General features: G+C 67.4%; 3 protein-coding genes across 3 annotated transcripts; 2 read left to right on the top strand and 1 right to left on the bottom strand.

Annotated features, from left to right (window-relative positions):
* Positions 1–1215: 1215 nt before the first annotated feature.
* On the bottom strand, positions 1216–4384 carry LOC123932764 (neutrophil elastase-like). The gene is made up of 6 exons (XM_045991359.1): positions 4093–4384; positions 3245–3358; positions 2730–2886; positions 2362–2503; positions 1589–1819; positions 1216–1428 (listed from the first exon to the last, which is right to left on the bottom strand). The coding sequence occupies exons 1-6, from the start codon at positions 4382–4384 to the stop codon at positions 1228–1230; spliced, it is 1137 nt and encodes a 378-aa protein (XP_045847315.1). The 3' UTR covers positions 1216–1227.
* Positions 4385–19870: 15486 nt separating this feature from the next.
* LOC123932763 (basic proline-rich protein-like) lies at positions 19871–20500 on the top strand. Its single transcript, XM_045991358.1, has one exon. It carries the CDS (start codon positions 19871–19873, stop codon positions 20498–20500), a length of 630 nt encoding a protein of 209 aa, XP_045847314.1.
* PLPPR3 (phospholipid phosphatase related 3) lies at positions 20374–26480 on the top strand. The gene is given in 8 exon segments (XM_045991297.1): positions 20374–20411; positions 20791–20911; positions 23356–23541; positions 23628–23769; positions 23852–24047; positions 24173–24255; positions 24258–24475; positions 25084–26480. Coding segments are annotated over 7 exon segments (2277 nt in total). The 5' UTR covers positions 20374–20411; positions 20791–20836; the 3' UTR covers positions 26461–26480.
* The last annotated feature ends 11 nt before the right edge of the window (positions 26481–26491 follow it).

Genomic DNA, 26491 nt, shown 5'->3' with positions numbered 1-26491 from the left:
CCAGGCGTGGCGGGCTCTGATGAGCACGAGGTGGGTTACGTGGCCCTTTATAAGGTGGGGCTGACGGACCAACGTCGCGTGAACCTGTGACGAGGCACCTGGACCACAAGGGTGGGGAGGGCTGCAGTGGGCACGGCGGCCGCTTCCCTCTGCACAGTGGACTGTTTCGTACACAGATGAAGAGAAAAAACACAACCAGTGTGATTTGTTAGTTCCTAACGTGTTTACTTACTAAAATCAGAAACTCTGAACAAAAGCCCGTTGGGGTATGGAGTCCAGATTATGTAAGAGTTGCGAGTTGCGACAAAATTTGGGAATGACTCAGCAAGACAGGACAGTTCAATAAGTAACCTTGAATGCCCCCAGATGCTGTGCTGGTGGGCAGAGACCGCTAGTGTGACGCTGGAAACTGCCCCTGGGGGTCCAGCCAGTTAAGCATCCATCTTCGGCTCAGGTCATGATCCCTGGGTTGGTCCAGGGATCCAGCCCCACGTGGGGCTCCCTGCTTCTCCCTCTGCCTGCTGCTCCCCCTCCCCTGCCTGTGCTCGGTCTGGGTACTAAGTAGGTGGGTAGAGGATAGACACCCGATGCTGTGCTGGCGTGGACAGGCCGCTAGGCTCTACTCCGGTGGTCCGGCAGAGGAGCAAATTGGAGGGCAGACACCGTAGCAGACAGGACCGGGGAGGAGGTGTGGAGAGGGGAGCTGCTGGGAACAGCCCCGGCGGGCGAAGGAGCACCAAAGCCTGGAAGAAGGAGAGCCCAGGCTGGTGACCCCCAGCAGGAGTGGAGGTCGGAGCGGTGGGGCAGCGCGGCCTCGCACCTGTCTGGACCCCCAGTCCTTCATCTGTAAAATGGGGTGGAGTAGGGCCTGCCTCGAGGGCTAGAGAGAGGCCTGCTGAGTGAGCACGGCAAGTCCTGCACCCCGGGACCTGCAGGGAGCTCCCGCCGGGCCCCGCAGCACTCATCCCACCCGCTGAGCCTGGGAACCCGAAATGGCAACTGGGCTCCTTCCGCGGAGGGTGGGGAAGGGGCGTCTGACCCTGATGCCCTGAGTTTGCTGCTCGTTGGTGACCGCACACTCGGGAGATTCCCAGATGCTAGAGACCCAGCCCGGCCCAGCGGCACAGCCACAAACGCCCGGACACGCTCGTACAAGACAGAGAGGGTTTTTATTGTGTGCGATGCAAAGGGGGCCTTGTGGGCAGGGCCCGGCCTGGGGCAGCCCTTCTAGATGGTCCTGCTGGCCGGGTCCCGTGGGTGGACGGGCGGCCGGTCGTCCCGGCGACGGATGATGGAGTTTATCCAGTCTGCGAACTGGGCGACGGGAGCGAAGGCGTCTGGGTAGAACCCGGAGCCGCAGCCCCCGCGGATGAAGGAGTCGATGCCCTGGATGAGCCCGTTGCAAACCAGGGGCCCTCCGGAGTCCCCCTGCGGAGACAGACAGGGCTGGGGGGCCGGCGTCTGGGGCTCGGGCCAGCCCCGCCGGAGCCCTCCCACAGAGACGGACAGGGGAGGCGGGTGTTGGGGGGTCTGGGTGTCAGGGGCAGGAGCGCGGGGGCACACAGGGGGAGGGGCTGGTGTTACGCACGAAGCAGATGCCAGCCTGCCGGCGGGGCACCAGCGTGCACACGTTGGTACGGCGACAGAATGTGGTTACCACGGTCACATTGAGCTCCTGCAGGACCCTGGCCAGTGGCCGGGCCGTGCCCAGCTGGCCCCAGCCCATGGCCAGGCACGGGACCCCACTGCCCACGCCTTGATTCTGGGCAGGCAGCCTGGCCAACTGCACGTTCCTGTTGATGGTGGCCGACCCGTTGAGCTGCAGTGGGCCAGACAGAGCGTCAGAGCGTCCCGGGGGTGGGAGGCCATGACCCTCCCCTCCCCCGGCCTCAGTTTCCCCATCTCTACAGTGGGAGCGACCACAGTGGCTTAGAGCATCTCTGGACGTCTTGAAGGCGGTAAACAGTAGGTACTCAATAAAACAGAGCATTTCAGAACATTTTCAGACAATAATCATAACTTGCAAGCATTGAGGAAGAGGGCGTTTCCTCCTTAAATCTCCCGCCAGCTGAATGTGGGGAATTTTGCCCCGTTTCACAAAGACAGGAGCTGTCCCTGTGCTCGGTCATGTAAAATACGTTTGTTGATCGACAATGGCTCAGAGCTTCCCTATGATCTCATTTAATTTCTCAACAGGCCTGCCTGGTGGCGTTTGTTTCGCCCTGTTAGAGGCGGGCACTGAGGCACAACGGGGTGACGCACCCACTTAGAGCCGGGGCCCCCATCACGTCCCGCAGTCTCCAGCACCCTCCCCTGGAGTGCTGCCCTGGGCGTCCCCCCCCTCCCTCCCCGGCTTCCCACCTGGAGGATCACGATGTCATTCAGCAGCCTCTGCGGGTCGAAGCCGCTCTCGAAGACCCGCCGGACAGCGAATGACTGCGTGGTGGGCTCTCGCTGCCCCAGGTCATGCGCCCCCAGCACCGCCACCACCGACCGGAAGTCCCTCAAGCAAGGGAGAGACAGGAGGTGACTGGAGGCAGCCCCCGTGGTGGGGAGCCCCCAGAGCCCGGCCGTGCCCCGTCCGAGCCCAGGGGGAAGGGGCGCTCATGGGGCGCGGGGTGGGCGCGGGGCAGACCCCCGGGGGGGACGCGGGCTCCGGGTCTCCCTCCCTCCCCGCACATGGATGTGGGGCCGGGGCTCCAAGGAGGGAGGTCCGGATGGGGACTCACAGGCCGTTCACACAGTGCGCAGCCGACATGACGAAGTTGGGGGCGATGAGGGTGGCCCCGCAGAAGTGGCCTCCCCGCCGCTGTAGGGACACCATGAAGGGCCACGCGTGCGGCCGGGCTGCACGGCCCCCCACGATCTCCGAGGCCAGGGCTGGGCCTGAGAACACCGGGAGGGGGTGGAGCGGTGAGGGCCATGGAGGACCGTGTAGGGCGGGGGCTCCCCATGGGCCTGCAGCCCCGGTGAGGGAACTGAGGCCTGGAGGGCGGAGGGGACCTGCCACCACCCGCACCTCCGCCCAGCACAGCCGGACCAAGACTCAACGGCTTCGGAGTCCCCAGGGGGTGACCTCTGGTTCAGCCCGGCTCCGGGCTCCCCGGGCGGCCTCAGCACTCAGGGCCGGTGTCCTCCACTGCGGACGGGCCCCTCGTCCAGCTGCCACCCGACAAGGGCGCGGGGCCCCGAGGGTCCAGGCAGGCGGGGCGGGACGGACCGACAGACCTGTGGCCCCACTCACCACCCAGCAGCGCGGCCAGCAGCAGGGGCACGAGGGTAGGGCTGGCGGGGCTATGGCTCCGGGTCATGGCAGGGCCGGGCTCTGGCACGTCTGTCCCCGTGCCCGCCCGTCCCGCTTATAGCCCCACACCCGGAGGCCGTTACAGGGGCCCGCAGCGGGGCCAGGTGTCCCCACTTCCTCTCCCCCCCGCCCCGGGAGGTGAGTGACGGGAAGAGGAGGAGGCGCGGGGTGTCCGAGGGGCGCACGTGGGGCCCAGCAGGGTCTCCGTGAGGGCCGCGCGAGCAACTGGGAGGGTCGGAACCACGTTTGTAGTACAGTTAGCTCCCAAATACGGCGCGGGACCCACGTGCCTGTAGCCAGTCCCTGCGCACCTGACAGTCATGTACAACTGCGTGTCCTGTGTGTTCACTAAATCTGGCACCCTAGGCCGGAGAGTCCTTGGCTGGGGCCGCCCGCGAGCCTCAGTTTACCCAGGGCACCGTGCGAGGTCTGGACCTTCCACAGGGGCGGCAAGGCTGCGGGGCCCAATCCGAGACGAGGCAGAGCGAGGGCCTCCCCCATGAGTCCCCATCCAGTGACCCCCGGGAGACCCGGGGCGGCCGCAAGCCCCACGGTGCACTGCAGGGTGGGCCCTGCAGCCTCTCCGGCCGCAGCTCAGGCAGAGCTCGCTCTCAGTGGGACCGGAGATTCTGGGAAGCAGCCCCCAGTCCCCAACTCCCTGAGCGCCGCTGAACCCCCTTCCCGCCCCAGCACGGCCAGCCGGCGGCCCTGGATCCCAGCCCGGGCCTGCAGCCGCAGAGGAACTCAGTGGAACAACGGAGCTGGGGTCCCCAGGGCCCAGCCCCCACCCCCATGACCCCCCGTCCACTTCCCGCCTCCCCCAGGACGCTCCAGCTCCAACAGCCCGTGGGCCGCTGTCGCAAGAAGCAACGTTCTCCCGGCCCGGGCAAGGCTCGGGGGAAGGAGCAACGGATCCTCCCGCAGGCTGGGCGGGTGGGGGCCCCCAGGGCTGCCCAGAGCTGGGGCCACCCCCGGGTCCTCTTTGTCCCACATGGCCACAGACGAGCGAATCCCACACTCTGCAGGGCTTAGGACACCAGCCCCGCTGTCCCCGAGCCCGGCATACAGCAGGTGCTCCATGTCGACCCTTCACCCTGCTTGGTCTGATGCACAGTACCAAGGCCTGCCCCCTCCCCTCCCGGCAGGGTGCCCCCAGGCTGCTTCGTTCAAGTGACCATAGAGCACTTAGTAGGCGCCCTTTCCAGTCTGGGGTTGGGGGAGAGGGGAGGCTCTGTGGGGACAGCCGGTTTAACCAACGCTGCATCTGTTGAGCACCATCTGTATACCATGTTCATCTGTGTCATGGTGGTCAAGTGTGCTGACTTTGGGTTCATACCCTCACATGGCCGCTTGCCTACTGCACCGGTCCAGGCCGCCGGCTCTAGCGCTCTGGGCCTCAGCATCCCCGTCGGGAGGACGACAGCTTGCAGGCCAGGCTCTGTCTCCTGGTTAGCGCAAGGACGAAAAGAAAGGTTTCTGAAGTCCTGAGATAAGAAAGTGCTGTCCCTGAGGGTTGTTAACCATTAACCCCCCTTAGGAGGGCAGGTGGAGACGCCTTGGGGAGCACAGCCAGGGAGGCTCTAATTCCAGACCAGAGGGACCGGCGGCTCCGCGGCATGGGCAGGCGGACAGGCCTGGCGCCCGCGGGCTGCATGCACTTCAGGTGCGAGTTAGGCAATGTAAGAAAGGGATTTGAGTGTGGGGGTGGCCCCATGGGGTGCAGACCCCGGCTCCAGGGGACCCTCACTCCCAGAGGCCTCCACTCTGTGGGTCTGTGAGTCCCTGAGTCTCCACAAGCCCAGCCCACCTCTAGCAAATCGCCCCGACGCCCCGGTCCTCCCTTCCTGGGGTCTGATCCCGGCTGCGAGCCCCTGTCCCCGAGCCCCTGTCCCCGAGCCAGCGTCACAGGCACGAGCCCACGGGAAACCGGGGGTGGCGGGGGCCGGCTTTCTGGGCTCTCCGTCCCCATCAATGGGCTTCATTCCCTCCAGGAAGCCTCCCCCACCCCCTTCTCTGGGCACTAAAGGTCCCTCTGGGCTTTTTAGGGAAACCACTTCCCGGCCTTGGGCTCCTGGGGAATTCGGGGAATTCCTGAAACCCTCGCAAGCTCGTCAGCAAACTCTTCCCAGGATCCGACCGCGTCATTGCCGGCAGGCTGCCGTGAGCCTGGGGCTCGGGCCCCGCGGCGGTCAGTGGTCAGCCCTGCGGCAAGAGCAGCAAAGGGGGGGGCGTGGGGCTCTGGGGGGGGGAGGGGTGCCCCCAGGTAGCAGCGGAGTCAATCCAGAAGGGGACCCCCCCCGGCCCAGTCCGCATGTCCCCTCTCTGAGGCTTGACGGCCTCCTGGCCACGACCAGCCGCCCCCTCCTGGCCAATGACCCTTACCTCTCCCCAGCCTCCGACCCCTCCTCGAGGCCCAGCCAGGTCATTTCTGGGCCCCCGCCACCCCCTGACTGTACTCCCACTTGCCCTGCCCCGTCCTAGCCGCACCGCAGGCCTTGCCAGTCCTGAGGCGGAGCCTTCGCGCCGGCTGCACCCCTGCCCGCGGCCCTCTCATGTTCCTCTCCATGCCGCGGCCGGCAGCTCGGGCATGGCCACCTCCTCCAGGAAGCCTCCCTAATGATCCCTGTGCCGGGAGCTGGCAGAACAGAGCCGGTCCGGGACGGCCAGGGTGGGGCTCCCTGGACAGTTCTGGGAAATGTCTGGGGCGACTCCATTTTCTAGACAAGGAGCCTGAGAGATGGGTAGCACCCTAACCAGGGTCACCCTGCAGGGCTGGGTTAAAACCCGAGTCCGTGTGCGTCCGGGAAGTGAGACCCCCCCCGTGACCTGGGCCCTCCCAGCCTCTGCCCCAACCCCCCATCCTGAGTTTGGGGCTGGGGGACAGGGGTGCGGGCATCCTCGGCTGCTCTCCGCACTAAGACAGGCAGAAGCCTGGGAAGGAGTTTCAACTTTTGCTGATGTGGCCGTGGGGTGCGGGGCCCCGAGAACCCTGCTGCGTGGCCAAGGGCCGTCTGGGGCGGGGAGGGAGGAAGCAGCCTCCTGCTCGAACTCCACATACGGTTCCCCAACTCAGGGCTGCAGTCGCCCCCTGGCTTGGGGCCTCTGCGGGAGCGGTGGGGCGGCTCCGCGCTGGGAGTGGTACCGTCCCAGACCACAAAGGGCTCCACAGTCCGAAGGGTGAGGCGGCAGACCGAGGGGCTGCGGAGTCCTCCAGGAAGGGTGAGGACAGGTGGCCTCGTGGGAGAGGCCGGGGTGCCATCTAGGGGTAAGTGTTTAGTCTGGATCTTTCTTTCGGACGTGCGGACCAGGAGGGAGACAAGGCCAGGCGAGACCACGGCCTACTGCATACGTGGCCCCTGGGTTCGGGCTGTGGCTCCCGGAACCGAAATGACCCTAACCCACACCTCCCCAAGGTGGGGGAAGCCCCCAGACCCACGAAGGCTGCTGCATACACTCAGCCCACCCTCCTTGTGGGGGCGAGGCCGGCCCGCACATCACCCCACGGAAGCCCCCCGTCCAGGTCCAGGTGGGGACAAGTGCGGCCCGCAGCTGCTCAGTGGGTCCCCGGCCACCCTCCGTCCCCCGGGCCGTCCCTAGAGTCCCTTCTGTTCCAGGTCACCCAGGCCCCTTGGGAGCCCCTCTGGCCACGTGGCCAAGCCGCCAGGTGCTGGGGACACGCACGTCCAGGGCAGATGCCGGGGCTGCAACGAGTGACGTGAGGGGGCGACCGGGAAGCCTGGGGGCAGCAGTCAGTCCTGCTGGGGGCGTTGGGCCCCCACCGTCCGGACAAGGAGGGCGGTGGGGAGGTCCGGCTGGCGCAGAGCGCGGTTGGCGGCCCCACAACCTGCCCCCGCATCCGCGCGCGCCCTGCCTACACCAAAGGGCCTCTTCCGCCGCTTGGTCCACACAGTCCCCTCCACCCGCCCTCGCGCACCCTCTGGCTCCGCCCGGAAGTCACCTCCTCCGGGGAGCCTGCCCTGCTGACCCTCTAAACCCGGCAGGGCTGTGTTCTCCGACTCCAGGGAATCCGCTTTGCAGCATCGGTCACGTTGGTGATTAGTTCACTTACAAAACACTGAGTGCTGAATTCCTGGTCCTATACCAGGCCCTGGGGATCCTGCCTCTGCCCCGGGAGCTGATTTTCAGGGCGGGAGGGCCCAGGCCCAGGCGAGGAGGACTGAAGGGAGACGGGAGGTGAACAGGAAAGCAGAGAGGAGTAGAAGTTACACCAAGAAGGGTAAGGTTGGCGGCAAGGCTGGGGACGGCCAGGGCCAGGCTGGGAGGCAGGGGCGCCCAACGGGTGACTGCGGGGCCGCCTGAGGACTCTGCCGCCACCAAGCCACTTGCCCGTCCGGCCGTGTCCCAGCATCTGCATGGGGCTTTGGAAACAGCAGGCACTCCATAAATGCATACTGTGGGACGCGTGATGGGGTCCTGCCAGCCTGCTGGCCCTGCCCACCCCCCAACGCTGCGCAGCGCCCTCGACTTCCAGCAGGGGAGCAAAGCTGGCCGTGGCGGGTGGACTCGGGGTCTGCGGGGGCCCAGGCGCCACACCCACCGGGACGGAGCTGCTGAGGAACCCAGTGCCTGTCCTCTGGCCCCTCATTCACTGGTTCCCTTGCCCCTGAGACACCCAGAGCACAGCCCCCTCGGTGACTGACTCCCCATAGCTGCCTGAGAGGGCCTGACCATCTGGTCTGCGCTCTTGCCCCTGAGGTAGGAGGGGTGCTGGCCTGGGGTCAGGACCCGCGGCTTGAGCTCACCCCTTCTGGGCCTTGTCCTGACGCCAGGGGGCCAGCCCGGGCTGCAGAGCAGGGGAAAGGCTTCACCTAGTTTGACACAAGAGGGTTGGGCAGGGGAAGGAGGGGATGGCCTGGGCTAGGGCCGGCTCCCCCCCAGACCTCAGGGCAGGGCCGGCTCCCCGCCAAACCCCAGCGAAGGGCTGCCTCCCCACTGCAGACCCCAGGGCAGGGCCGGCTCACAAGACTGCAGGGAGTGGACAGTGGGCAGCAGAGAGCTTGAACGGATGCCTGCCATGGAGGGCCGTGAGTGGGGCTCAGCTTCTGGCCCACGCCTGGTCTCTGCCACCTCTGGGGCCCAGGGAACCCCCAGACTGGGAGAGGGCAAAAGCCACTGTGTGACCTCACCCAGGCCCAGGACCTCTTGGAGCCTCCATCTCCCCATCTGTAAAATGGGTGTCCCATGGCTTGTCCACAGGCCGCCGGGGTCTGCTGGCGGAAGGAGGTGGGTCCGGGCAGAGCCGTTGCTGGGGGGCGGGGGAGTCCGGCAGCCACATCCTTAGTATTTCTGAAGGTCTCCGGGGGTGGCGCACGCGGTCCTGAAGGCCAGGGAGGGTTTGAAGAAGCAGGAGGGGGAAGCTGGTGAGGCGGCCCATTTTCCACATGAGCAAACTGAGGCCCATAACATCCTCATCCGGATGAAGGCTCTGGACCGCCTCTGGCTCCGCCTCCCTTAGCACCTTCGTCATTGACCTGCCTGCAGCCCCCTGCACTGTGCGCCCCCCCACCCTGCGCCATCCCCCGCCCCCACACCCTGCCCCCCCCCCACGGGCACCTGCGGAAGCTGGGAGCTCACCGCTCACTTTCCGTTCCCAGGACACCCGCGAGCTCCTGCCCGTTTTACCGACGCGGAAGCGGCCGACCAGCCCAGAGATGCCCCGTTCTCCCTCGGGGCAGTCATCACAGCGGTAGGCGGAGCCTGCCCTGGTCCTGCCTCCGTGTCCCCACTTCTGCCGTGGGGGCCCTGGACGGACTGGCTGGAGGGCACGTTCCCCCAGAATCAGCAGGGCCCAGGCAGACAGACGGACACGGGGCCCGACACATGGCCAGCAGGACGGGTGTGAGGGCCGTGGCCGTGGTGGGGCTGGGGCCCCAGCCCAGCCCCGGAGCCCCCACAGAGAACAACCCTCTGTCCACATCTGCAAGGGGACGTCCAGCTGGAAAGGAGATACATTTGTTAAAGATTTTATTTATTTATTTATTTATTCGACAGCGAGAGCACAGGCAGGGAGCGGCAGGCAGAGGGAGAGGGACACGCAGGATCCCCGCGGAGCAGGGAGCCCGACGTGGGGCTCGATCCCAGGACCCTGAGATCATGACCTGAGCCAAAGGCAGACGCTTCACAGACTGAGCGGCCCAGGCGCCCCGAAGAGGAAATGTTCATGCACTTATTTCTAACGGGGAGGTTTAAACCTGCAGATGTGGAGAGAGGAGCTCACCAAACTTGGGGACAAAAAAAGAAGCGCTTTCCAACTCCTCGTTTTGGAGTGACGTCATGCCTGCGGAAGTCAGGAGCAGCCCAGGCGTGTGCCGCCGGCTCCCCCCGACACAGCCCGGACTGCAGGTCGGTGGCCTCCTGCATCGGCCTGCGTCCCTTATCACCTCCGCTCCGGGACAGCCCCGCAGCCTCTCCTGTCCCTCGACGATGTTTGCAGGGACCTCCCTGGTCGGCAGGGGCCCGAGTGTGCGGTTGGCGGCGGGCAGCACCTCCGAAGCCGCTGCGGGCGGTGCTGACCTGGAGCCCTGCCCGGCGGCTCCGAGAGCTCCGTCTCTGCATCGGCACACCCTCGGCCATGGCTGCGTCCCCTCTGTCTGTCCCCCCAGAGACATCGGCTGGCTTCTGCCCTCTGGATGGGCCATGCCTTCCGTCGGGCCAGCCCCGGTGTCCACACACCCCGGGGCGCCTAGCCCCCCACCGCGCCAGCTGGGGGACAGCGATAGCGCCGTCCTCAGGGCCGTGATGTTCGGAAGGTGCTCGGCCCACAGCGAGGGTGAGGTAAGTGCGGGAAGGCGCCTTGTCACCCTTGTCCCTGTCCCTGTCCCTGTCACCACCCTACCCGGCTCGGCCCCTCCTCATTCCCAGGCTCTTCTGGGAGCAGACACGCACCTGCCGCCTGGGCTCGGGTTCTACTGGGCTCTGGGGTCCTGGGGCGGACACATGGCCTCCCGAGCCTCAGTCTCCCCAGCTGCTGAGCGGGACAATGAGCACAGCCCTGCCCCACGGGGCTTCAGTTACCAAACACACGGAGGAGCTCGTCGGCCGCTCGCTGACAGACACACGTGCGGCCCCACGCACGGGAGTGTCCCCGGCTGTGGACAGGAGCGAGGCCCCCACCCGCCACCCCGGGGACGGACCCCGAGCCCACGGCACGCACGGACACCAGATTGAGGGCAGGGCAGACCAACAGTCCGCGTGGAGCCTGGGCTCGCCGAGGGGCCGCGCTGGCTCCCGGCCGGGAAGGAGCCCTCAGCACGGCGGGGGCAGCGGCTGCGAGGGGACGCGGGGCATCTGCGCCCACGGCCCGCCGTGCGGGGTCAGAGCCAGGCTGCCCCCGTCCCGTGGCCCCGGCAACCCTAGAGGTGTCACCTGCAGGGTTGGGGGAAGCCGCGTCCCTCCGAGCTGGGGGCCCCGATCTTCCTGGCCTCCGCTACCCCTTGGACGAGGCCTCTTGTCCCTCCGGCGCCAAGGGGAACCTGAAACCCGAAGGGACGGGACATTCTCTTGCGGCCTCCGTTTGCCTGCGGAGTGGGCCTGAGCGGGGGCCCTGACTCAGGCGGGGGTGGCGTGGGGCTGGGGAAACCGAGTGCCCCCTGCTCCCACCAACAAAGGCCTGAGTGTTCGGCCACAAGAACCGACATCGGTTGTTGTCGCTACTTTGGGGAAATCTCTCGGCGCACGGGTTTCATAGACCTTTTCAGGGAGCAGATGGCGCATGTGTCCCAGCCGGGGAGACGGCCATGGGGCCGGGGGCTTCGGTCAGCCATGCCTTCCCGGGCATGAAGACGCCCCAGCTCGGAGGCCCAACAGTGCAGGGAACCCGTCGGAAGAGAAGGGCAGGCGGCAAGGGCGGTGGAGGGCGCGGCAGGGAGGGGCCGGAGCGCGGGGGCAGCGGCCACGGAAGGGCCGGCACGTTTGTCCCGAGGGCAGCGTGGCCCTGACCGCAGCGGGGCCTGGAAGGTGCCACAGGTGGCCGCGGGCGTGGGGCCGCCTTGTCCCAAGTCCAGATCCTCTTGCCTGCCTCACGGCCTGTCTCTCACACCGGCCCATCTGTAACGGGAACCGCGGAAACTTCCCCGGCTCCACAGAGCTGCTCCATCCGTCAGCCACGGGCGGGACGACGGTTCCTCCCCGGGTGCAGCCAGCAGCCCCCGCGCCCCACACGGGCTTCCCCTGCATGCTGGAACCCCCGGGCAGGCCGTCCCCCCAAAAGATCAAATGGGATTCCCGTGTGACCCCGAAATTCCCCTCCCAGCAAAGGAGAAGAACCGAGCCGTGACCTAGATCCACACGCGTGTTGGCGACGGCGTGACTGGCAGCAGCGGACACCCCCGGCGCCCACCACCCAGTCCCCACGTGCGGCAGCGTCCCCGGGCCACCCGCAGGAGCGAGGCCCCCACGCGCGGCCCCCGGGGACGGACCCGAGCCCACGACGCTCAGGGAGGGGACCAGACACAGAAGGGCACACGGGGTGAGTCCACGCGTGTGACACGCCCAGACCAGGTTCCTCCCCGGACGGGAAGGGGGGGAAGGGGGCCGTGGGGTCTGGGGGCTGGGGGAGGGGAGGAGGGGTGGGGTGACAGCTGATGGGCGGGGCTTCTCTGGGGCTGATGGAATGTTCCGGAATCAGATAGAAGTGATGGTCACACAACGCTGTGAATGTAGCAAATGCCACTGAACCGTTAAACGGATGAATTGTACTGAATGTGGATTTAAATAAAGCTTGAACCAAAAAAAAAAAAAAGGAAGGGAAGAAGGGAGGGAGGGAGGGAGGGAGGGAAGGAGGGAGAAAGAAGCAAAGACCCCGTGACCCCCTCTCCGGGTGCTCTGCTGCAGGTGTGGGTCACACCGAGGCCTGAGGGGCAGGCAGCTGAGCACAGGCAGGGGGGCTGCCTGGAGGCGGAAGCTTGGGAAGGGGCTGGGGAGCCTGCCTGGGGGGTGCCAGGGGCTTGGGCTGGCGAGGAGGGAAGTGGGGGGCTGGAAGCCGGGGCCTTGGCCGGCTCCCGCTGCAAGTGTGGGTGATGCAACAGGCAACGGCCCAGGGGCAGGCCGCGGGGCCACGGGGGCCACCCGACCTCGTGCGGTCCGCCAGCGTCCGGGGAGAGCGTGGAGGCTCGACCTGCAGTGTGTCCGTCTGTCTTTCTCTTCTCTTCTCCTTCACAGAAAAAAATACTCCTGGCTTGGGTCTGGGCTACGCCTCCAGGCCGGGGACCGGGAGCTCGTGGGCCCCTCAGGCCTCAGTTTCCCCCCTGAGCGATGAGCAGGCAGTGATCTCTTCAGGTCCCGAGCCGCAGGCATTTCCCTCTGGGCCTCAGCCTCCCAATCTGTAAGATGGGGTAATAGCAACTCAACTAACCTTGGTGGCCAGTCAGTCTGGCTGAGCACGGGGGGCTGCTGGGGTGCAGGGCAGGAGGCTGAGGGACCGCTCCGGGCAGGTGCTGGCCCCCGAGAGCCCCTGTCTCCACCTTCGTGGTGGAGAGGGTAGTCCCTGAAGCCCCCCCACTGGCCGGGAGAGGTCCGAGCTGTGCTGTCTCCCCGTGGGCCCTGGGGCTGGAGGTCTCTGCACGCTGCAGACCCCAAGTGACCTCCAGCATCGCTCAGGTGAGGCTCAGAGCACCAACCGCGGCGTGTCCCTCCTGGTGCTCCCCCTCCCAGTGGATTGCTGGTCTCTAACTCAGTACCGCATTTCTACTCCGCCTGGACCCTCCGCGGGTCAGCCATCGGCAGCAGGCGGAGGAAGTCCCCGCAGGGGGGCGGCTGCGGGCTCGGGTGGCTGAGCTGCAGACCCTTGGTCTTGGCTCAGGTCATGTGCTCAGTCAGGGCCCAGACCTCGGGGTCCTGGTTCCAGTAGGTGGGGCATCTGCGGGAGCCTCTCCCTCCCCCTCTGCGCCTCCCCTGCTCACAGACTCTCTCTCAAAGTAAATAAATAAATCTTAAGGAAAAGAATGAAAGGCTCTGCAGGAAAGACTGGAAAGCCTTGTGTTCCCGCCCGGCTAAGCCTCGCGTTCCCCGCATCTGGGTGCGCCGGCCGCCCCCGACGGGTGTCTCTCCACCCCCCACCCCTGCCGCCACTGTCCCATGGAGACCCCACGGGGCGCTGGCCCAAGGAGCCCAGGCCTTCTCCACGTCTGTGCCACGTTCCCGTGGTGGCTACGTTCCATGTTCTCCTGCTGGGGACACGGGACTGTGTGGGGGACGAGATCCTGCCAGGCTCCCCGTCCCCAGCCGCCCGGGCACCCACGCTGCTGCCGTCAGGGGGCAGCTGTCTGCACAGCCTCTCGCCCAAAAACAGGGTCTCGGGGAGGTTTGCTCACGTCTCTCCAACCCCAGTGAGGCAAGGGGTCCCCACTGCTCCCGCAACTCCCGGGGCCTCAGTTGAGCCTGCGGTGCCCCCCCTGCGCCTTCACCGGCTCCTGGGCTGACGTCCGGGCTGACCGAGGGCCTCCTCGCGTGCCGGAGTTAGTGCCCGTCGTGGTCGTTGCCAAGTGTCCGTGTGCACGCTTGTAAACATAGGGTCGCGCACACCACATGTGTGTTGTTTAACTCGCCTTTCCCCCGTTTTTGAGAGAGAGCACGCACGGGGGCAGGGGAAGGGGCCCAGGGAGAGGGACACGCAGGCACCCCACGGAGCAGAGAGCCCCATGCAGCGCTCCATCCCAGGATCCTGAGATCACGACCTGAGCCGAAACCAAGAGCCTGATGCTTCCTGGACGGAGCCCCCCAGCCTCTCTGAGCCTTGGCGGCCCCTCCCTCTGCCAGGGCCAGGGCTGCCTCAGGCGGGGAAGAGGGTCCTTCTGGCTGGAGGCCGGGAGCGCCAGCCCTGCAAAGCCGCGGTCAGGAGGGAATGGGATTAGTCAGGGTGCAGCCTGGGGGCAAGGGCAGGGAGGCTCAGGCTGTGGCTGGCGTAAGGTGCACGGCGGTGAGGGCCTGGGCTGGGCTCCGGAGAGCTCACCGCCCGCTCCCCCAGGGCTGTCTCCTCCTACCGGGGAGTGGAGAACAGATTCCCAGCCTGGGAAGGTGGCTGCTCCCCTGCAGGCTCCTGTCACAAGTCCCCGGGGGAAAAGGAGGCCGTTACCGATGAGGAGTGTGACCCCGCCTCCCCGGCCCGGCAAGCTCCTCACTCTACTTCCGTCCCAGAACCCCGACCCGGCAGCTGCTCTGACAACTTGAGCCTTCCTCCTGCAAGTCTTGTTCCGACCCCAGGATCTTTGCACACGCAGGCCCTTGTCTCTGCATGCTGACCCTCGCCTTTTCCTGATTAACTCCCACTTACAGTTCGGGTCCCAGATGCCTCCAGGAATTCCCGGATGCCCCAAGGCAAGCATGACGTCCCGTGTGCGCCTCTGTCTTGTGTGTCTCTTTAGAGACATACCAAGGTATGCCGGCTGGGACACAAACCCAAGTCCCTGGCTGCAGGTGCCCAGGCCTACCCTGGCCCACGTCTGACTGCCCCCACAGGGCCTCGGAGCTCCAAAGGGGCAGGCCGTGGCCTGTGCCGTTCCCCACGGCCTCCAGCGACCCCAGAGCGCTTGGCAGTGTTTAATAAACACCGTTTCTCACCCTAGAAAAACGCTCGGATGTTTGAGACATCCGATTCCCATGCAACACCCGACCCAGGGCCTCATCCCGGACTAGCTCTTTCCTGTGCAAGGAGCCCCCTGATCCGGGCACGGCCTGGCAGATGGCTGCCCGGTGTGCGAGGATGTCACCGTGTTGGGGCGATACTGTCTGAAGGGGTCGTGGTGGCCTGGAGGAGCCTGGGCGGCCTGCGGGACGGGGTACCAGCACCAGGCTCCCAGGGAGGCTGGCGTCACGGTGCAGCGGCTGGGGAAACCAAGTCAGGAGACAGCCTCCTGGGGCCTAGCCGGGGCCAGAGCAGCAGCAACGTGAGTTTCAGCCTGTAGAGAGACCCGGGTTCCAATCCCAGCTTGGGTAGTCCTCTGCCACGGGATCCTGGCCACGGGATCCTGGCCACGGGGCTCCTCCTCTCAGAAGGAGAATCACGGGTCTGTTCCGGGACAGAGATCTGGTTCCAACTCACGCCCGGACAATCGATACTCGGGAGCCAGGTCATGGTGATAAAGGGGAGGGGACTTTATTTGGGAAACGGGCGACCTGGGATGAGGGGGACAGAGGCCCCGAAGGCCACCTTTTTTGAGGGATGGGGCGGCGCGTGGGGGCGCAGAGGCCGGGCAGGCTGTCATGTGCCGGTTGGCATGACCCGGCCGGACTCGCCGGTATCCCGGGCGGCGGTTTCCGAAAGCAGGCTGGCCTTGTCTTCTGGAAAGTCAGGCCTCCACCCCTCAAGGCCAGCGGTCTGCACTGCTCACCAGGTTAGCCCTGCCGTCGACCACGGCCTTGGGCCCACGAGCCAGGAGCAAGGGGCTGGGCGCGGGTTCAGGTCTCAGGCCGCCCGGAAGGCTGTGACCCGCCTGCCAGCACCGAAGGGCTGGGCCTGCCCAGGAGGTGCCACCCCGCAGCCAGGCGCCCTTCCCCCAAAATGTCACAGTCGTAGCAGCCGGCGTCAGTAACAGTGTGGGGTGCGGCACGGCTCCCGCTCCGCTGGGGGTCGCAGGTCGGCTTCACTGGTGGACGCTTTGCGAAGAAGCGCCCCCAGAATTCACGGTCATTGCGCCCGTCACCCCGCAGGCATCAGCAACAGGGCTCCAGCAGCGGGAGGCTGGCCGGCTGGGCCCCCACGGGCTCCTCTGTCCCTCAGCACCGCCACGTCAGCCCTGTCCCCACCTGCAGGAGCAGGTCCTCCGGCTCTGCGGGCGGCGCGGCTGCTGCTGCTGCTCCCGGTGGACGCCAGCCTTCCACCGCCCACCTCCCACGGCGCCCGGGGGCCGGGCGGCTGGATCCCCTTCCGCGTCCGGATGAGGACACAGAGACCCTCCTGCTCTCCGGAGACCCCCGTCTCCCTCCTCCCCTTCACCGCTGACCGCAGCCCCAGAACCAGGAAATGAGCCAGGATCCAGCCTCCCCCGGACCTCCGGCAGTGAGTCCCCTCGCCACTGGGGGTCCCGGTGGGGGTGGGGGGCGCGCCTCAGTCTCAGCCCCATCCCTAGGGAGACCCCGGCCTCCCCTCCCCACCAGGTCCAGGACCCTTTGGGCAGGTCTGGCTGCGCGGCTGGGGCTGTGTTGCTTTCCCTCTCTGAGTCGGGGGGCGCGGGGGCTGGGACCTTTTGGTCCCTCCCACTGGGCCTCCCGGCCAGAAGCAGGACCCCAGTACAGACCGGGCCTCCGCCAGCGGGAAGGCAAGGTCTTGCCCAAGGCCTCCGCCTGCTCGCTGGACTGCTCCCACAGGCCTGCCCCGTGCCTCAGTTTCCCCCGGCGCGCGACGCCCACGTGGTAGCGGCATTGGGAGCGCCCGTGGAAATGCCCTCGTAGGTCTCCGTCTCCCCAGCCTGAGTGCGGGGGGACCCAACCCCACCCACCGGGCTGTGGAGGCAGCAGGCCCGGGAGGGGGTCCCGCTGGCCCCGGGCTGTGGGCTTCACCACCTTCTGCCTCTCACCGCTTCCGCAGGACGTGAGACACGCAGTCAAGGGTGCCGCGCCGGCGCCTCAGGCCCTTCCCAGAGTTCCGCAGCCCCCACCGTGTCAAACATCCCAACACCCCAAAAAGAAACCTCCTGACTCTTGGCTGCCGCCCCCGGCCCCCTTCCCGTCCGGATGAGCCTGGTTCGGACGTGTCGCGCACGTGGAGTCCCACGCCTCGTGACAGTTCAGGGACTGTCGACAGTTTTTATCCGGGCACCTGGGCGCGTCCTCCCCCGCCCTCAGTGTGTGCACCCAAGAAGCGGGTAGGCCCCCGTGGAGCCCCCCGGAGCTGGGGGTGCAGAAGCGGCCTCCCCTCCCTCGCCTCTCAGCCGGGTCTCGGGAGGTCTGAGACATCCAGGACCCCCAAGGGGAAAGAGAAGCGAGGCTGGGAATTTATAAAGAAATCTTAGGGGCGCCTGGGGGGCTCCGTGGGTGAAGCCTTTGCCTTCGGCTGGGGTCATGGTCTCAGGGTCCTGGGATCGAGCCCCACACCGGGCTCTCTGCTCCGCAGGGATCCTGCTTCCCTCCCTCTCTCTCTCCTGCCTCTCTGCCTACTGGTGATCTCTGTCTGTCAAATAAATAAATAAAATCTTTAAAAATAATAAAAATAAAATAAAATTAGGAAGTCTTAGGAGTAACAACAGAAAGACAAATGGCCCCGTTTCAAGACGGGCAAAGCAGCTGAGGGGACAGTCCCCACAGACGCGGTGCAAACGGCCAAGGGCGGGGCGCCGGGTAGCTGCAACTAGAATCCTCCCCCCCCAAGGAGAGACCCTGGAACCGGGTTCTGGAGGCTGTGGGGGACCGGGGCCACAGGCACTGCCGGGGGACAGTGGGCCGCTCTCAGGAAGATCTGCGGAGGACGCGCCCCAGAGCGGGTTAGGGCCGGGGACGCGGACGGACCTGTGCACATGGACGTTGGCGGCCGCCTGAGGGTGGGAACTGCCCCACACGTCCACACGCTTGTGAGCAGATCCACGCGCGGCCACCGCGGGAGTGGCCAGGAGCCAGGTGCCCCCACGTGTGACCCCGGGGACGGACCCCGAGCCCACGACATGCAGGGAGGGAACCAGACAGAGGTGGCCACGCAGGGTGCGAGTGCGCGTCCAGACAGGCTCATCCATGGGAGGGAAGGGGGCTCACGGGGGGCCGGGGTCTGGGGAGTGACAGCTGATGAGATGGGGTCTGTTTGGAGTGATGGAACGTTCTGGAATTAGACTGTGACGATGGTTACACAACTCTGAAGAGATTAAAAAACCATTGCCTGGCACAGTTTAAAACAGCTCATTTTTAAAAAGCTTTTATTTATTTGACAGACACAGCGAGAGCGGGAACACAAGCAGGGGGAGCGGGAGAGGGAGAAGCAGGCCTCGCGGAGCAGGGAGCCCGATGTGGGGCTCCATCCCGGGACCCGAGGATCATGACCCGAGATGAAGGCAGAGGCTTAACCGACCAAGACACCCAGGTGCCCCCAAACAGCTCATTTTAAAAATTGGGTTTATTTCCAAGGTGAGACTGAGAGGTTTGAGAAGGATGGTGGCCACCCTGCCTCGGAGACCCCGGAGTGTCTGGAGCTGTGGGGGCTCTGCCAGGGGGCTCTTCCCCTCCCACGGGCGGCTTGGGGAGTGGGAGTCAGGGTGGAACGCTGGGGTCGTGGGGGCTTCGGCCAGGTCCGTGCCAAGCCTCACGGTGCCGTGTCCCTTTGTGCCCCTCAGGCCTCTGCCTCAGTCCAGAGCCCTTCAGTCTGCTTCCCTCTCCCCTCCTGATCCCGCCCGCCCACCCTTTCTTCTCCCAGGGACCAGGCTGGCCAGAGCACAGCGGGAGAAAGCTCTGTCCCTTCCCACCGGGACGTCCCCGCGCGCCAATCCCCCAAGTGTTTCTGAGCAACATGCCCTGTGCTCAACCCTTCTTTCCTGCTAAACTCTCCCGTGGGTCCCTAGTGTCTCAGACACAAGTCCAGGCTCCCCAGCTGGGCGACGCCCCCACAGCCAGGCTTTGCCCATCGCCATCACCGGGACCCGACGGAAGACGGACCTCCACCCCTGACCCTTAGACGCCCCCATACCCTCTCCCACCCACCCCTGCGGTGTCAGGAGGGGCCCCAGGACAACCCTTCCGGCTCCTGCCCCCAGGAAGCACCCAAGGGCGACTGCCCCATTTCCCCCTTCTCCGCCTGCCTTTGGAGGCTGTGGACACCTTTCAACACCGGGATCCCCAACCGCCGCCCTGGCTCCGCCCCTGGCTGGCAGAGGAAACCAACGCCACCCCAGGTGTCGGGGAGGTGGGACAGCCAGTCCCACGCGGCCCTTGTCATGCCCATTTCCAGGTGAGGAAACTGAGGCCCCGGAGAGGTGGATTTGAACCCTCCGGAGCTCAGTCTTCACCACACAGACCCTCGTCTTCCGAAAGCAAGGAGCTGTCTCTTTCAGCCGGAGGGGTCCAAGCCACAACAGGGATGCGATCTCACGGCTGAATGGAAATACAGGCCACGGCGACAAACAGGAGGCGCACAATTAATGCAGCCCCACCCTCTGCTCCCAGGAGGCGCTTAACTTCAGGGGCCCCCTTCTCTGTGGCTCCCCAGAGACTCTACAGGGTCCAGTATACAGTGGGCGCTCAAGAGTTTGTGAATAAATGAACCGAATAAAATCCTGCCGCTTGAGGCCTGGCGACCTCGGACAGTGATTTAAGTTCCCCGGGGCCTCAGGTGCCCCGATCATAAGACGAAGGGTCAGCCAGTCCCTACGGCACACGGTGTGCGTGGGAAGGGGGAAGCGCCCGCCCGGGTGCGCACCCCGCGTTCCCCGCGAGACCCGTACCTGCCGCCCCGCATCTCGGGACGTCGTGCCGTGCGCCTCGGCCCGCTGGGAGCCTGGCGAGGGGCCTGCAGGCCGCAGAGCAAAGGGCAGACTCCGGGCGGGCGCGCGACGCGGGGGGCACGGTAGGGACCGGGACAACTCCCCGGGCCTCTCTGGTCTCCAGTCTGCGCCGGCGCTCGGGGCCCTCGCCATGGAAACGCGCCCCGGCGAGCGGCGGGCCCCGGGGAGGGGACAGAGACCGGGCGTGGGGCGGGCAGAGGCAGGCGGAGACCCGGCGAGACACGCGGAGAGCCGGGGACCCCGGGACCCGGAGACCCCGCCCCGCGCCCAGCGTCCAGGGGGCTCCCGAGGCCGACGCGAGGGGCCCGGCAGGGGAGGGGAGCGCCGACCCCGGCCCCAGTCCGCCGCCTACGGGGACCCGAGACCCCCGAGGTCCCCAGAGGCGGGGAGCGGGGGCCCGGCGCGCGCCCGGGGAACCAGCCGGCGACGGACGCGCGCGGCGCCCCCGACGCGCCGAGACAAAGAACCCCCGCGCCTCGCGCCGCACGTAGGCCGCGGCGGGCGCGGGGTCTCGGGCCGGGCGCGGCCCCCTCCCCTCCCCTCCCCTCCCCGCCCTCGCGCGCGCCGCGCCCCTCCGCCCCCGTGGGGGAGGGGCCGCGCTTTGTGTTCGTCGCGCCGCAGCCCCCGCCCGCGCGCCCGCCGGCTCCGCCCTCCGAGCGCCCGCGCGCCAGGTGAGGGGCCTGCGGGCGGAGGGCCCGGGCCGCACCCCTTTTCCGGCCGCCGGGACCCTCCTTTCCCCACCCCGGGGCCCCCGCCCTGACGCGGGCAGCGGCCCAGCCGTGGGGGGGGCCTCCTAAATCCGGCCGGCCCCGCCCTCTACTGGGCCCCTGCCCACCCCCCATCTGCGGTGCATGGGGGGGCGCGGCAGCTGGATTGTTTGGCAGCGCCGCACTGCGCGGCGTCGGGCAGGGGGAGGACGCAGGGACACCCCTTTCCCCCAGCCTCAGTTTCCCGGGGCGGTTCTTGCGCATCTCTGGCCGCCCCTCCCCCGCAGGCGCTGGCACCGGGTCCCCCCCACCCAGGGCTCAGCCTGCGCCTCCCCTCCTCCAGCGCGCCTTTGTCCCCTCCAACCACGGCCCGTGGAGCCCGCGCCACCATGATCGCGACCAAGGAGAAGAATAAAAGCCCGAAGGACAGCATGACGCTTCTTCCTTGCTTCTACTTCGTGGAGGTGAGGGGGGCGGGGGGCGTCGTACCGGCGGGGGCGGGGCGGAGGCCCCGGTTCCGCACGCCCTCGGGGGGCCTGTGCCGCTCAAGGACAGGGTGCCCGGGTGTGGGGGTCAGAGGACTCGGGCTGTGCAGGCCGAGTAGGAGTTCGGGAGGCACAGCCGCGTGTTCCCGGCTAAAGAAACAGCCGGGGTAGATGCTGGGGAGTGGGACCTTCAGACTGGGGTCCCGGTCGGTAGCTCACCTGGGGGGGGGGGGGGGGCTTGAGCAAGGCCCTGGGGCCACCCGGTGGCTGGGCTGCAGGGTCCTGGAGCGGGTGGGCTGTGAGGCTCCGGGGTCTGAGTTCAGAGCCCTCCTCTGCTAATGCGGGAGGTTGGCGTCCCATAAGCCTTTGACGGAACAGGCCTGGCACACAGCGAGGGCTTCATGAGTGTTCAGAAGACTAGACTTTCCATGCAGTCAGGTGGCGCATACTCAGTGCTGATGACGGCACAGGGGAGGTTTGTCCAGGCTGGGACACATCCTGTGGCCACATCTCCCCCACTGCATCCACTGGGGAGGGGTTGGGGGAAAGCCCTCCATGGAGGGATTCAGGCAGGGTCCTGGGCAACACCCCCTCCCCCGCAGGGTCTCAGAGTCAGTGGCTCAGGGCCAGGCCATTGGGTCCGTCCACAAGGAGCAGAAACAAATTTTTCAAATTTGCATTCAAATCCCCATCTTCTTGGATCGCTGCAGTCCTCCTCCACACCCCCCCACCCTCCTCGACGCCCCCCCCCCCGCCCTCCTCGATGCCCTCCTCGCCCCCTCCTCTCATCTTCATCCTTCCAGAGAGTTCCACGCCTACTCAGATCTATGCAGCCCTTCCCCACCACCTTTTTGTGTTTTTTTAAGATTTTATTTAATTACTTCACATGGAGAGAAATCACAAGCAGGCAGAGAGGCAGGCAGAGAGAGAGGAGGAAGCAGGCTCCCCGCGGAGCAGAGAGCCCGATGTGGGGCTCGATCCCAGGACCCTGAGACCATGACCTGAGCCGAAGGCAGAGGCTTTAACCCACTGAGCCCCCCAGGCATCCCCCCCTTTTTAGACAAGCTTCTGCTCCTGGCTGTCTCCCGCGGAGCCCTCTGCAGTCCCGCAGCTCAGGGTGGCTGCACATTCAGGGCCTGTCCCAGACACTCCCAGGAGGAAAACCCTTTGGTCTGCCCCACCGGAGCTTATCTGCAGATCACATCCCTGGGGACAGACCCCAGAGTGCCCCCCCACCACGGAGGCCAGGCCGTTTTATGGGGCGCCTGTGCCCGTTAGCACCAGGCATCAGCACTGCATGCTTGTGGCCCTCGGAGGCTGACCGGCCGCGTGATCACAAGGCCCCGTGTCGGCACAAAATTTGCTCTCCTCCGATTGTGACTCTTCCTGGGTGTGTTCACACACACACAAGTCCGTGGGCGGGGCATCGTGCTTTGTGGGCCTCATACGCTCCTCGGTCTCCAGGTCACCCCCTGCAAGGAGCAGTGGGTGCACAGAGACCCTCTGGGGGTGGTGGGCTCCGGGGCGGGCCTTGGCAGCAGGTGTTGCCGGCGGGGAGGAGGCTGGGGCAGAGGCCCCGAGCGGGAGCCAGGCAGGTGTCACGGCCGGCCGCACCACACCGCCTGGGAGCTTGGAAAGCCGTGTCCGCAGAGCAGGACAGACCCATGGATGCTCTTCCCAGGCCCCGCCGGAAACCCTGTGCACTGTCCACGGCCGCCCCAGCCCAGTGGTGCTCGTGGTCATGGAGAAGAGAATAACTCAACGCTCTGCATGTGCTGGGCACTGTGTAGGCGCCTTCTGTATGCTTAATTCGTCCAGTTCTGTCCTGAAGCCCTGGGAAGTGGTGACTGTCATTCCCGTTTTCAGCTGAGGAAACAGGCGAGGGGGCGGTGGAACCAGGATTCAAGTCCCGCGGTGGCTGGTGCCGCTTCACCTAGCTGCCTTGGGCCTCACTCCTGCGCACAGCGAGCACTCAATACGTGCTCCTCGGACAAGAGCCCAGCTCCTTCACAAAGCCAGCTTTGGTGTCTTCCCCTCTGGAGACCCCCAGTCAGGGCTGGACGGAGGGCCAGGACCCCCGTGAAAGTGGCGGCGAAGGCAGGAGTGAACAGGGAGGCCTCTCTGGGCCTCGCCTGCGTGGGCTTCGCCGGCCGCGAACTGGGGAGGGTTACTTCCTGAGGCAGCCAGGCCCCCATGGCCCCGGCGCCCGCGTACCGGGTCCCCATAGTGCCGGCCTCAGTCTGGCCCCTGTGGGTGCTGTGGTTGGAGACCCGAGGCCCAGAAGGGAGAGCGAGCGTCCTCCAGCAGGTCCCGCTCCAACCCGAGCTCAGCAGCGGCGTGCGGCCGGACGGATGGACCGCAGGGACAGACGGCTGGCTTGGTGAGCAAGGGTGGGGTGACCCTGGCTGCTGCCCCCCCCCCAGCTCCCCATAGTGGCGTCGTCCATCGTGTCCCTCTACTTCCTGGAGCTGACGGACCTCTTCAAGCCGGCCAAGGTGGGTTTCCAGTGCTACGACCGCGCGCTCTCCATGCCCTACGTGGGGACCAACGAGGAGCTCATCCCGCTGCTCATGCTCCTCAGCTTGGCCTTCGCCGCCCCCGCGGCCTCGGTGAGTGCCCGGCGCGGGGTGGGGGGCTGGGCTGGCCTGCGGGCGCCCCGGGGCCGAGCCCGGCTGAGCGCCTCGCCGTCGGGCAGATCATGGTCGGCGAGGGCCTGCTGTACTGCGCGCAGTCCCGGCTGTGGGGCCGCGGCGGGGGCCCGGGCGGGCCCGAGGGCAGCATCAGCGCGGGCGGCTGCAGCTTCAACTCGTTCCTGCGGCGCACCGTGCGCTTCGTGGGTGAGTCGTCGCCCCTGGGACGGGTCCCCAGCCCCGGCGCGCGCCCGGCTCCCGCGCCGGCCCTGACCGCGCTGCCCCGCAGGCGTGCACGTGTTCGGCCTGTGCGCCACCGCCCTGGTGACCGACGTCATCCAGCTGGCCACGGGCTACCACGCGCCCTTCTTCCTGACCGTCTGCAAGCCCAACTACACGCTGCTGGGCACGTCGTGCGAGGCCAACCCCTACGTCACGCAGGACATCTGCGCCGGCCGCGACGCCCACGCCATCCTGTCTGCGCGGTGAGCGGGCGTGCGGGGCCGTGCGGGGCCGTGCGGGGCCGTGCGGGGCGGCGGGGCGCGGGGGGCGCGGGGGGCGCGGGGCGGGCGCCCCGCCCCGTCCCGCGCTCACGCGCCGCCTCTTCCAGGAAGACCTTCCCGTCGCAGCACGCCACGCTGTCCGCCTTCGCGGCCGTCTACGTGTCGGTGAGTCCCGGCCCCGCCCGCCCCGGCCCGCCCCCCGCGGGGCCGCGCTGACCCACCCCGCCCGCCCCCAGATGTACTTCAACTCGGTCATCTCCGACACCACGAAGCTGCTCAAGCCCATCCTGGTGTTCGCCTTCGCCATCGCGGCCGGCGTCTGCGGCCTCACACAGGTCACGCAGTACCGCAGCCACCCGGTGGACGTCTACGCGGGCTTCCTCATCGGGGCTGGCATCGCCGCCTACCTGGTGAGGGCGGGGCGGGGGGGGGGGGGAGGCCGGCCCCACCTGCGGAGCGCCGAGCTGGGGGGCGGTCCGAGGGCGGAGGCCGGAGCTGGGGGGCGGTCCGAGGGCGGAGGCCGGAGCTGGGGGGCGGTCCGAGGGCGGAGGCCGGAGCTGGGGGGCGGTCCGAGGGCGGAGGCCGGAGCTGGGGGGCGGTCCGAGGGCGGAGGCCAGTCCCCAGGGGGCAGTTTGAGGTGGGGGGGCGGTCCGAGGGCGGAGGCCAGCCCCGGGAGGGAGGTCCAAGGGCGGAGGCGGTCCTCAAGGGATGGTGGGATTGGGGAGGTCTGTGAGCCGGATGAGGCGGACCCCCAGCGAGGAGGTGGGGGGTAGGACTGGCCTTGCCCTGGGGGACTCTGGTGGGTCTCCTCCCTTGGAATGCGGGAGTCAGAGTCCATGGGGCCAGACTTGAGGAGTGTTCAGAGCAGGAGTGGCCTGACCAGAATTTGTCGCCCTGGGGAAAGGGTGGGCCTCCGCCCTCTGAATCTGCACCGAGGGCCAGCCTTCTCCCCTCAGACCGCCTCGGCAGGTTTGTTGCCGGTGCGAAGTCTGGTCTTCAGCGCCTGCCTCACCCCCAGGCCTGCCACGCTGTGGGCAACTTTCAGGCCCCGACTACAGAGAAGCCGACGGCGCTGGCCCCAGCCAAGGACGCGCTGCGGGCACTGACCCAGCGGGGCCATGACTCCGTGTACCAGCAGAACAAGTCTGTGAGCACGGACGAGCTGGGCCCCCCAGGGCGGCTGGAGGGCAGGCCCCGGCCGGTAGCCAGAGAGAAGACCTCCCTGGGCAGCCTGAAGCGGGCCAGTGTGGACGTGGACTTGCTGGCCCCACGCAGCCCCATGGGCAAGGAGAACATGGTCACATTCAGCCACACGCTGCCCCGCGTCAGCACGCCCTCGCTGGACGACCCTGCTCGCCGCCACATGACCATCCACGTGCCCCTCGACGCCTCCCGCTCCAAGCAGCTCATCAGCGAGTGGAAGCAGAAGTCGCTGGAGGGCCGAGGCCTGGGGCTGCCGGACGAGGCCAGCCCTGGCCACCTGCGGGCACCCACAGAGCCCATGGCGGAGGAGGAGGAAGAGGAGGAGGAAGAGGAAGAGGAGGAGGAGGAGGAGGAGGAGGAGGAGGAGGGCGAGGAAGGGGGCCGGGCCCCACCCTCCCTCTACCCCACTGTCCAGGCCCGGCCGGGTCTCGGCCCCCGGGTCATTCTACCCCCGCGCTCCGGGCCGCAGCCGCTGGTGCACATCCCGGAGGAGGGCGTGCAGGCGGCCACGGGCCTGTCTCCCAAGAGCTGCGCGACCGTGCGGGCCAAGTGGCTCATGATGGCGGAGAAGAGTGGGGCGGCGGCGGCCGCAGCCTCCGCACAGCCCCGCGTGGCCAACCCACCGCGGCTGCTACAAGTGATCGCCATGTCCAAGGCGCCGGGCGGGCCCGGCCCCAAGGTGGCGGAGACCGCCTCGTCGTCCAGCACCAGCTCCGACTCCTCACAGTACCGCTCGCCGTCGGACCGCGACTCGGCCAGCATCGTCACCATCGACGCGCACGCGCCCCACCACCCCGTGGTCCACCTGTCCGCGGGGAACGGGCCCTGGGAATGGAAGACGGCGGGCGGTGCAGCCAAGGGCGCGGAGGGCGAGGGCGGCTACGAGCTGGGGGACCTGGCTCGCGGCTTCCGCGGGGGGCCCAAGCCGCCAGGGGTGTCCCCCGGCTCGTCCGTCAGCGACGTGGACCAAGAGGAGCCGCGGTTTGGGGCAGTGGCCACGGTGAACCTGGCCACCGGCGAGGGGCTGCCCCCGCTGGGCGCGGCCGACGGCGCGCTGGGCCCCGCCAGCCGCGAGTCCACGCTGAGGCGCAAGGCCGGGGGCCTGGTGCTGGGCGAGCGCGAGCCCGCGGCCGAGGCGGAGGCCGAGAGCTACTACCGCAAGATGCAGGCGGCGCGGAGGTTCAAGGACTGATCCGGCCGGGATGGCGCATGGGGGTGCGGGT

The sequence above is a fragment of the Meles meles genome, chromosome 20 (assembly GCF_922984935.1).
Source record: "Meles meles chromosome 20, mMelMel3.1 paternal haplotype, whole genome shotgun sequence".
Lineage (NCBI taxonomy): Eukaryota > Metazoa > Chordata > Mammalia > Carnivora > Mustelidae > Meles > Meles meles.
The sequence above is the reverse complement of the archived record's forward strand: the minus strand, read 5'-3'. Positions and strand labels throughout refer to the sequence as shown.